The sequence below is a fragment of the Propithecus coquereli genome, unplaced genomic scaffold (genome assembly GCF_000956105.1).
Source record: "Propithecus coquereli isolate 6110/MARCELLA unplaced genomic scaffold, Pcoq_1.0 Scaffold3, whole genome shotgun sequence".
Taxonomy (NCBI): domain Eukaryota; kingdom Metazoa; phylum Chordata; class Mammalia; order Primates; family Indriidae; genus Propithecus; species Propithecus coquereli.
In genome coordinates, this window is record NW_012148618.1 from 13,462,874 (window position 1) to 13,474,677 (window position 11,804).

At 41.8% G+C, this 11,804-nt stretch overlaps 1 protein-coding gene across 3 annotated transcripts in view; it reads left to right on the forward strand.

The window, feature by feature from the left end:
- The window catches only part of CAPN3 (calpain 3, (p94)), a 50,977-nt gene that overhangs the window by 19,078 nt on the left and 20,095 nt on the right, over nt 1-11,804 (forward strand). For 2 of the 3 annotated variants that reach the window (XM_012649332.1, XM_012649333.1), the window contains exons 2-6: nt 5,450-5,519; nt 7,375-7,493; nt 9,054-9,187; nt 9,904-10,072; nt 10,925-11,068. In XM_012649332.1, the coding sequence (XP_012504786.1) occupies nt 5,450-5,519; nt 7,375-7,493; nt 9,054-9,187; nt 9,904-10,072; nt 10,925-11,068 (636 nt within the window). The remainder of the gene's footprint in view (nt 1-5,449; nt 5,520-7,374; nt 7,494-9,053; nt 9,188-9,903; nt 10,073-10,924; nt 11,069-11,804) is intronic. The other variant, XM_012649335.1, reaches the window with a different exon arrangement.

Consider the following 11,804-nt stretch of genomic DNA (forward strand, 5'->3'; position numbering starts at 1 on the left):
AACCAACTTTTTGTTTCATTGATCTTCTGTATTATTTTCTTATTTTTTATTTCATTGATTTCTGTTTTAATTTTTTATTATTTCTTTTCTTCTGCTTGCTTTAGACTTAAGTTTTTCTTCTCTAGTGTCCTAAGGTGGCATATTTTTTACTGATTTTAGATTTTACTTCTTTTATAACATACACATTTAATGCTATTAATTTCCCTTTAAACACTGCTTTTGTTGCATCCCACAAATTTTGATGTTATACTTTTATTTTCATTTAGTTCAAAATATTTTTTAACTTCTTTTGAAATTTCTTCTTTGACTCATGTGTTATTTAGAAGTGTGTTGTTTAATTTCCAAATATGTTTGGATTTTTCAACTATCTTGTTTGTTACTGATCTCCAGTATTATTCCGCTGTGGTTGGAGAAAATACTTCGTATGATTTTTATTATTTCAAACTTGTTAAGGTGTATTTTATGGCCCAGATGTGGTCTATTTTAGTGACTTGTTACATGTAAGTTTGAGAAAACTGTTTATTGGGCTGTTGTTAGGTAAAATAGTCTATTAACGTCAATTCGATCAAGTTGGTTGATAGTGTTATTCAGGTCAATGATATCCTTACTGATTTCCTGCCTGCTCAATCTGTAATTACTGAAAGAAGGATGTTGACGTCTCCAACTATAATACTAGATTTGTCTATTTCTCCTGTCAGTTCTCACTTTTTGCCTCATGTATTTTTACATTCTGTTGTTAGGTTCATATGCATTTAGGATTGTATGTCTTTTTGGAAAATTCACCTTTTTATCATTATGTAATGCTTCTCCTTATCTCTTATAATTTCTCTGGTTCTGAAGTCTGCTCTGTCTGAAATTAATGTAACTACTCTAGCTTTTTTTTGATTAGTGTTAGCATAATATATCCTTCTCTATCTATGAGTCCTTATATTTAAAGTGGGTTTCTTGTAGACAACATATAGTTGAGTCTTATTTTTATCCATTCTCACAATCTCTAACTTTTAATTTGTGTATTTACATCATTCACATATAAGTGATTATGATATATTTAGATTAATATCTACCATGTTTGTAACTGTTTTCTATTTGTTGCATTTGTTCTTTGTGCCTCACTCTTCTGGCTTCTCTGGTTTCACTGAGTGTTTTATATGATTCCATTTTATCTCCTTTCTTGGTATATCAATTATACTATTTTTGTTTTCAATTTTAGTGGTCATGCTAGAGTTTTCAATATACATTTACAACTGATCTGAGTCCACCTTCAAATAACACTATGCCATTTCATACATAGTCTAGGTACCTTATAACAAAATATATTACCAATTCCTTCTTCCCTTTGCTTATGACATTACTGTCATACATTTCACTTATCTACATTCTATAATTGCCCAACACATTGTTTTTGTTATTACTTGTAACAAAGGTACCTTTTAAGTAAACTAAAGACTGTATTTTACCTTCATTTATTTCTTCTCCAATGCTCTTCCTTTCTTTATGTGGGTCCAAATTTCTGGCCTGTATCATTTTTCTCCTCTTTGAAGAACTTCTTTTAACATTTTTTGCAAGGTTGGTCTACTGCTAATAAATTCCCTCAATTTTTATTTTTCTTATCAAGCTGCAGAATAAAAATATTGATAATATCACTACCAAAATAATTGCTGAAAATAGTTTTTTTATACATTCTCTTCTTTCTCCTTCCATTTAAAATAGTTTTAAATAGCTGTGTATTGCCTGAACAATATAGGCAATATGTTACATACTTTACATTCTCCCTTCAACCATCATTTAGTTTTTTTTTTTTTTTTGAGACAAAGTCTCACTTTGTTGCCTGGGCTAGAGTGCTGTGGCGTCAGCCTAGCTCACAGCAACCTCAAACTCCTGGGCTCAAGCAATCCTACTGCCTCAGCCTCCCAAGTAGCATGCCCGGCTAATTTTTTTTTTCTATATATTTTTAGCTGTCCAATTAATTTCTTTCTATTTTTGGTAGAGACGGAGTCTCGCTCTTGCTCAGGCTGGTTTCAAACTCCTGAGCTCAAACAATCCGCCCACCTCGGCCTCCCAGAGTGCTAGGATTACAGGCATGAGCCACCGCACCCGGCCCATCATTTAGTTTTAATTCTACAAGAAACTATATATTAAATACTTACCCGCAGTTCTTATGTTGATGTCCTTCTATTCCTTCTGGTTGTCTGAAACTTACTGTCTAGTAGATTCCTTAGGAAGAGTTCATGGGAATAATATGCCTTGAATTCTTACATATTGAAAACAGTTTGTCCACACATTTTATAACTGAAAGGAAGTTATGCTGTATATAAATCCTTGGTTCACATTTTCTTTCCTTGAGGATCTTAAATATATTGCTCCAATTTCCTCTAGCATAACGCATTGCTGCTGAAAAGTCTGGCAATAAGCTAATGTTTTCCTTTTATAAGACATTTGTTCTTTTCTCCTTAGATGCTGAAAGAATTTTTTTCTTTCTTTTAAGCCCAGTAATTTTCTAGAATATATCTTCATGTTGGTCATTCTGGATTGATATTCTCAGTATTCTGTTTGCTCTTTCAATATGTAGTATCAAATATATTCTTTTATTTTGGGAAAGATTTTTTTTGAATTAAAGTTTTCAGGCCGGGTGTGGTGGCTCATGCCTGTAATCCTAGCACTCTGGGAGGCCGAGGCGGGTGGATTGTTTGAGCTCAGGAGTTCAAGACCAGCCTGAACAAGAGAGAGACCCCATCTCTACTAAAAAAAATAGAAAGAAATGATCTGGACAACTAAAAACACATATAGAAAAAATTAGCTGGGCATAGTGGCACATGCCTATAGTCCCAGCTACTTGGGAAGCTGAGGCAGTAGGATTGCTTGAGCCCAGGAGTTTGAGGTTGCTGTGAGCTAGGCTGACGCCATGGCATTCACTCTAGCCAGGGCAACAGAGTGAGACTCTGTCTCAAAAAAATAAAAAATAAAATAAAATAAAGTTTTCAATATTTGTTCTTTTCCTCTGCTTTCCTTCTTCAGAGAACCCCCATTATCTGTATATTGAATCTGTTTTGCCTTATTTGTCATTTTCTCTTGAATCCTATTTATCTTTCTTTTTCTCTTTTTATAATTTTCCTTCTTCATACCTTCCGCTTCTCTTCAGGTATTGTTTGTTATGTTCATTTGCTCTTGTGTTCTTGTTTGCTCATGTGTTCCTTCGTGTTTAGTGTTCATTTCTAAGATGATTCTTTTATTTCTAAGCCTTTCTTGAATTTTGTCACCTTGTTTCCTAGTTTTTCAAATTCTTATTTATGTTATTTTTCATGACTTATACAAGTTTAAAATATTTTTAGCTTATTTTGAAATAACTGGCCACAGTTTTCATCTGCTTAGTGGGCGTATCTTAGGCTTTTACTGACTGTAGAAATGTCATCTGCTTCTCATTCTCTCTATTCTTTTTAAAATTCTTTTTAATGCTCATATTATACCATCCTTGACCAGTGGGAATCTCTTCAGATTGGCTTCGGTGTCCTTTTGACACAACCCAGAAGAATTTGATCATTTCCTTGCTCTCTGAGAAAAATTAGCCAGGCATGGTGGTGTGTGCCTCCTAGCTACCTGAGAGGTTGAGGTGGTAGGATCACTTGAGCCCAGAAATTCAAGGCTGCAGTGAGCTATGATGGCACCACTGCACTCCAGCCTGGGTGACAGAGCAAGACTCTATCTCAAAAAATAAATAAACAAAGATGGCAATCTGGATGTTGGTGTTCTCTTTACTACTAGGTTGTTATTGCTTTTAGTTTTTTTAGTGCATACAGGTAGGACATTTTTTTTTAGAGAAACAAAAATAAACCATGAGTTGTACTTATATATGCAATTCAACTTTAACATTGCAGGGCTATTATTTTAGTTATTTGATTTTATAATTTTACATATTTTCTTTTACTAAAAAAATCCCGGTTCTTAACAACATTAACATAAGTTCTTATTTGCTACAGTATACATGTCAAAATTTAAAATAATATTATTATTTCTTATGGTTTGTATTTCTGTATGGTTTGGGGTTTATCCTTGGGATATATCCCAAAAAGATAAACAGTCAGAATGTTATATTTTAAGTCACTTGAAATAATTATTTTTGTGTGTGCCACCAACTTGATAGGCAGTTAGGTTCCTTTTCTTATGGTTTGTATTTCTGTATGGTTTGGGGTTTATCCTTGGGATATATCCCAAAAAGATAAACAGTCAGAATGTTATATTTTAAGTCACTTGAAATAATTATTTTTGTGTGTGCCACCAACTTGATAGGCAGTTAGGTTCCTTTGCTTCTGTTTGCTTTCAGATTTTACAGATTGCTTTTTAAAATTATTTTTTATTTAATTTTGGCTTTTAATTATGTAAAACTTTGCATGATTCCTAAGTCAAAACTATTTTTAAACAGTTATATTCTACCCCTATTTCCACCACCTTATTCCTTCCCTCCCCAAATAGATAACCTTTCAAACATTTTTTGGTTTTGGTTTATGCTTCCACTGCATTCAGAGTTTCAGATGAGAAGCATACTATGGTGTGGTATAAGCAAGACTTTCCATCTAGTAGGAAGGATAGATCCCTGAGTGCCGGAGCTTCCTCTCACTTGGGTACATTGGGTTGTCGTGACTGAGACGGGGAGAGGGAGAGAGAGAGAGAGAAGGCACACACACTGTGTCACAAGAATAGCAAGGCTTCCTGAAGCTGTGAAGAATGGTGTTAAAATCAAAATGCTGAATCAATGATTATTTTAAATTTTAAAAAGTTTAGAAAACAAAGCCTGAGACACATCCAAACAGAAACAAGAGCACCCTCTATTGGCCTCTGCTGGTCTGCACATCATCTGTCCTACCTGGACTTGAAAAGGCCGGCGCCAGGGTTGCTGCACTGGGCAGATAGCTGGAGGGTCGCCCACTGTCCAATGAACAGGGAGGCTGCGAAGCTCGCACCACATTTACTCTCTGCTTCCCAGCATTCAGTCCTGTGCACTCTGAGACATATACTGACTCTAAATATCTGTTGCCGTATCTGGGGGAGAAAAATCCTTATTTTCCTTCCAGCATCTTTTCTCCTGGCATAGAAAAAGCAAGAGTCATGCTTTCTGCCATCACTTTGCCAAAGCTGTGACAGAAATGATACTGCCCTAACTCTTAAGGGGCATCTTTACTCAGATAGTATGATAATGTAGGGAGCAGTATGGGACAGTGTGAAAAGGTAGCATGCTTCTGGCTTCTACCACTTATTAGCTGTGTGTCCTTGGACACATTTCTTAGCCTCTGTGAGCCTCAGTTTTCTTATCTGAAAAATAAGAATGATAGCATCCAATGCCCAAGGCTGCTTTGAGAGGTATATGTAAAGCTCCTGATGCATGGTGCCAATGGAACTCAGTAAATAATAGCTACTATTATTATTATTACCTGGTCATTTCCTTTTCGTTTTGCAGGAAATTTGTGAGAATCCCCGATTTATCATTGGTGGAGCCAACAGAACTGACATCTGTCAAGGAGATCTAGGTAAGAAAGTCCCTCAGGTCATATCCTGCCAGATGATTAGGGGGGGATTAAAAAGTGTGAGCCCTTTCCAGGAGGTAAAGGGACAAAAATCCGTTCTTGCTTTAATGAATTTTTGGAAGATTTTTATAACAGTTACTTTATCCTCGTTTGTCTATGTGCTGGTGATCGCTTTGCTTCCTCCCACAGTTCTCACTGGCACTTTGCCTGTGCCACCGAGGTACACCCGCATTCTGTAGCCTCCCTTCTAGAGTCTCAAGGACACTTACATACCCCACTCAGCATGACTAAAGCGCTGCTTTTAACTGCACCCGTCTTTTTTAGAAGACAGCTCCATGGCTGTGTATCAAGCATGCTCCTCGAGCATGCAGACTCTATACGCACACATGGAGTGAATGCATTACCAAAAAGAGCACTCGTGACCTGAACTCTTGTTTAAATTGCGCCAGCACAGCTCCATATGAAAGGACTCTTTTAGCCAAAATGGTAATTGCCAGGTGGATGAGCACCCAATTTTCTGTGTGGTTGGGTAGCTTGGCTGTTCCATCCAACCCTCTCTCCCTTGGCCTCTTGCTCAGGGAGTGCTATCTTCAGCGTGGACTATGGGCAAGCTTCATGAAGTAAATTGGAGAGAATACCAACAGACACCATATGAAACTTGAGGAAAAGGGCACTCAAGACCAGATGGAAGGAATTTGGCTTATTTGGCTTCAGAAGGAGAAGCTAAGGAGAAATCAGTGGCTAGGGCGTGGTGGCTCACGCCTGTAATCCTAGCACTCTGGGAGGCTGAGGCAGGAGGTTTGCTTAAGGTCAGGGGTTGGTGACCAGCCTGAGCAAGAGCAAGACCCCATCTTTACTAAAAATAGAAAAATTAGCCAGGCATGGTGTGCACCTGTAGTCCCAGCTACTCAGGAGGCTGAGGCAGGAGGATCGTTTGCACCTAGGAGTTTGAGGTTGCTGTGAGCTAGGCTGACACCACTGCACTGTAGCCTGGGTAACAGAGCAAGACTCTGTCTCAAAAAGAAAAAAAAAAAAGAAAGAGAGAGAAGTCAGATATCTGGGTTCCTACACCTGAGGGAAAGCTGCCTGCAGAGCCCTGGGCAAACTAATAATCTGGGGCCTTCAAACAATACACTGTTTCCAAGGAGAGAGTGGTGGTTTCCAAGGAGAGGAAGGGGAGGGTGGCTCCAGGCCTGCCCTCGACACTCTCAGTGTTACATTTAATTTAACCTATCCTCCTAGAGGGCAGCTCTGTGACTGTCAGTGTACCAGGTATGCCCCTAGGCATTCATACACACACACACAGCAAATTGTTACCTCTGACTACATACAGTACTCTGTCGGAAAGGAGGTCTGGGGAATAAGAAAATGTTCCCATCTCCATCCATTGCCAGCAACGTCTTCATGTCCCTTATAGACTGGTTCCAGGGCAGCTGCCTAACTGGCCTTCCTTACAATACAAAGCTGCTTGGTCAATGGTTCTCTGATGCTCGGCCTTCACTGAGGCCAGAAGGGGAAATGGAAATGGTCAGAAGGGGAAATTGCCAAGGTGCGAGGCAGGGCGGATTTCAAGTATTATCACCTACTGCTCTATCTCCACTGAGGTCCAAAAAGGAAATGAGTTTATACTGCAGATGGAAGAATTTCCCACAGCCTTTAGGAAAATGTCCAGACACAAGGGAATAAGTTACCCTGTTGATTAGATTGTCAAGGAATTCCTGTCACAGTTTCCTTCCCTGGGTTGACACCTCTGTGAGGTCAAGTCTGGAAGTAGGACAGTGAGCAATAAGTGAATCCCTGTTCTTCAGAAAAGTGGAGTGTGTTGATGGGGATTGGGTCTTTTTCTGTTTGCTTGCAGGGGACTGCTGGTTTCTCGCAGCCATTGCCTGCCTGACCCTGAACAAGCGGCTCCTTTTCCGAGTCATACCCCACGATCAAAGTTTCGTCGAAAACTATGCAGGGATCTTCCACTTCCAGGTAAGGCAATGAGAGCGTAGCGAAGAGGGCCAGCTTCGGCCCACCTACCGCTAATCTCCTGGCCTTGACTTCCCAGAGGCTCCAGGAAAGATTCCACCCATGCCCCCAGCCGTGCCCATGGGCAGTGACCACCTTAAGGCTTCAAGCCTGTGAGGAAGCAGCTGTTTATCTCTCTGCCTTCCTAGTCTTCCCACCTCCTCCTCACCTGCCAGCCACTTTCTGCTATGTCCCAGAACAGCAGGAAGACATCCTGTGTGCTGGCCTGTGGGTCTATTTTTGCCTCTCCGGCTGTCTGGCTGTCCTGTCATTGCCTACAGCCCTTTTCAAGTAGGTCCTTAAGATATTAGCACTGGAACCCTTGAGGCCCTTCAGATTGTACATGACCCCTGGGCCACGAACTGCAGCCCCTGTGTACTTCCTTCTCTTTAAGGCGAGTCTATACCAAGTCTGGCACTCACCTCTTGTAGGCCCTGGAAGAAAATTCTGGTTAATCTGTGGATAAAGCTTCTGGTGTGGCCCAGAACTGAGTTTCATAGTTCAAATCAATTCAGCCACTGGAAATTTTCTGGGTCCAAATCATCTTGGCATAGAGCTAAAACCTGGTGCTGGACCAGAGCCAAAGTGAATTCTACATGTGGGGATCTAGTAGGTTCTGAGATTCTGAGGAATCAGTCAACAGAAGGCCTGAAGGCTCCTCTATGTCCCAGGATGGCCCAGATCATCAGCTGACTACCTGCTGGCCTTGTACTTGAGCACTGGACCCCTCAGAAAAGGTCTTTCTTCAGGCTCGGCTTCCGCATCCTGTGCCTTTGGAACGTGGGCAAGGCAGCCAGGCCCAGAAGTTTGTTTCTTCCTTTTGCCAGCAAACCATTGGTTTCCCTCTGATATTTGAAGGGTCTTATATCTAAAGGGCCACAAATTCAAAGACCAGATAGAGTCCTGTCCTCTTTTCAATGAGGGAGAAAGTGCCATTGGAAAAGAGATTGAAGTACACATGGCCTTCTTCAGTTCAAACTGATTTCTTCAAAAACAAACAACACCCAGAATTGAAATAACTGGACAATGTTACTGCTGTAGCCAGAGTATATTCTGGGTCACTTTCCTCCATTTCAGGCCTGTTCACTTTGTCATCAGGAAACACATAAATCAATACAGCACCTTCACTTAGACTGGTAGTTCTCAATCCTGGCTGCACATTGGAATCATCCAGAATACCTAGAAATACTGACACCCAGGCCCTGTCCAGACCTCCTGAGCAGGGAAATGAAAATCTCAAGTCCTGAGATATTCATGGAGCAATTACTGTACCCAGCAGGGGGCCGGACTCTGTGGAAGAGACAAAGTAGTATATAACTCACTTCCTGCACTCAAAAAGCTCCCAGTTAGAGACAGATTCACACACCCCAAGCCCAGAATAGGATGAATAAGCCCCAAGACGCAGAGCCTAGGAAACTGTACTGTTTATAGAGATCAGAGAAACCCGTGAGGAATGAGGGAGTAAGGATATGTTTCCTAACGGTAATCTGAGGATACGTCTCTGTGCTTGATGCTTCTGTGCAGTTCTGGCGCTATGGAGACTGGGTGGACGTGGTTATTGATGACTGTTTGCCAACGTACAACAATCAACTGGTTTTCACCAAATCCAACCACCGCAATGAGTTCTGGAGTGCTCTGCTGGAGAAGGCTTATGCTAAGTAAGGCAACACTTTAGAATGTGAGGCAGGACTAGAGGTAAGGAAGTGGGTTGCACAATCCAGCCGAGGTCTTCCTCACAGGAGGATGCATACATGTCTGTGTACATGCACATGTGCAGGTGTTCACCTGTGACCCAAAGTCAGAGAAGATAAGTTCTAGACAACAATAGCTCTAACTAAAAACACTAAGTTTAAGAGTAGAAGTGAATATTTGTGTAGGAAAGCTTTAGCTTTAGCTTCCCATAGCGAGCTCTTTAATTCTGCCTTCATGGTGTCATTGCAAATCTTGGATCAGAGCATTATACTTCTGGAGCTCAGACCCCAGGGACTTGCTTGGCTCAACCTCTTGAGCTTGTTAGAATATCCATAAAGCCATGTTGTCTCTTAACTTTAAGCTTCACCCAGCTGCTAATGACTTTAATACAGCCCTACCTCAAGGTTCAGAACAGAGTGGAAAGAAAACTATCAGGAAGTGGGAATAGCTAAGTTTCAATCCCAGAGCTTCTGGCTCTCTGTGGCCTTGGGTACCAGCGGGTGTCACTCAGCCTCTTGAGCTCAGTTTCTTCATTGTGAAGAAAGGGAATCATTCTCCCCAGCCCATTAGCTCACAGAGTTGCTGGGGAATTGATGAGAGAACATCACAGGACCCAGGAGTAAAGTTCTGGGCTATGTTTCCCGGAACTCCGTGACCCCACCTTGGTCATCCTCTCTCCAAGGCTCCATGGTTCCTATGAAGCTCTGAAAGGTGGGAACACCACAGAGGCCATGGAGGACTTCACAGGAGGGGTGACAGAGTTTTTTGAGATCAGAGATGCTCCCAGCGACATGTACAAGATCATGAAGAAAGCCATCGAGAGAGGCTCCCTCATGGGCTGCTCCATTGATGTAAGTCTGGGGTGTGGGGTACAGGGCAGGAAGCAGCCAAGGACCGGGGAGCCTTTTACCCAGTGAATGGCAGCAGTGCTCTGTTCTTCTTGAACAGAGTGAATGTTTCATTGTAGGAAGCAGGAACTGGCTCTGGATTTTGAACACTGGGAATTTGTCAAGGGAGACTAGTTCTTGGGGATTTTCAATAAAGAAATTGGGCAAGGACGTTCCAAGCCTTGGAATTTAGGCGGAAATAGGCCCAGAGGCCTATGTTACTGGCCTATGTTACTTGTTGGTGCTCCTCAGTCCCAGCATGCCCCCATTATGCCAGCCACATGCTGGGCTGTGGACCTGAGAAAGCCTTCCAATCACTGGGCTTTGACCACATCCCCTGCTTGGGACATGGACTTTGTGTTGTTATCTGAGAGAAGTTCAGCCCACAATCCCCTTCTCAGTACAACAAGGTGGTATGAACCGAGACAGGAGCCAAGGCTAAGGAGATGGCCAAGGGTGGCCAGGCCTCCTGAGTTTCAGGAGACATGCCTTCACTGAGGGCTGCTCAGGGTACGATAGTTTTGGCAATTTCCATGGCAGAGAAAGGGGCCTGAGCTGAATTCCTGCTCCTTCCTCTCCCAGCACTCCCCATGGATAGGAAAGCTTGGAAGATCAGTTAGCAAGCAACACCATGGATAAACTTTTTTTTTTCTGTATCATTTTTCTCCATCTTTTTTCCATTCATGCTCTATTGATCTTTCCTCTTTTCCTTTGTCTGTCCCCTCCCTTTTTTCTCTCTCCTTCCCTTTCTACCCTCCTTTGTTTGCTCTCTCTCCCTCTTCTGGGTTGTCCCCCGCCTTCCTTGTCGGGCCTCAGGATGGCACGAACATGACCTATGGAACCTCTCCTTCTGGTCTGAACATGGGGGAGTTGATTGAACGGATGGTGAGGAATATGGATAACTCGCTGCTCAGGGACTCAGACCTCGACCCCAGAGGCTCAGATGACAGACCGACCCGGGTGTGTACACCTCCAGTTGTCAAAACTGACCATCCCTCCAACCTGCATGACCTGGCCTTGTTGCTGTCAGACTCTCCTCAGCAGCCAGTGCCTCACCCACAGACCCCGGCCCGGGGCCTTCCAAGGGTCTGGGATGGAATAACTTGCTTGTTCCAAGGCTCCTGAAGTAGGTGGAAGAGCCGGGATTTGAAGGGACTCTCAGTGGGAGTTTCTTCATATTTCATGGTCTAGGCAGTTTCTCTGATAACAAGTTAATGGGCAGAAATATAAGAGAGACTTAATTTATTTAAAAATATTTTTCCTCTTCCAACTTATTCATTCAACACTTATTTTTGAGCTCTCACTATGTACCAGGCACTCTGCTAACAAACAAAGCAAGTTCTCTCCCCTTAGTGAAAACAGCAAAATCTTTCCCCTCACAGAGCTTAAATTCCTGTACTTCCAGAAGTAAGACGTGTTCACTGGAGAATACTGAGCCACAGAGAAAAACAGAGGAAAATTTAACCTGTATTTTCCCCAGCTAAAGATAATCACTCCTAACATTGGGTATATGCCCTTCCAGGATTTTTCTATGTACATACTTAATCTATATTTTTATTTTTAAAATGTTGTCATACTATATGTACCTGTTTGCAGCCTGCCTTTTTCAGACAGGATCAGGCGCGTTCAGGGCGGTGTGGCCGTAGACTAGCCTGCCTTTTTCAGTTAGTTTTATATTCTTTTTTTTTTTTTTTTT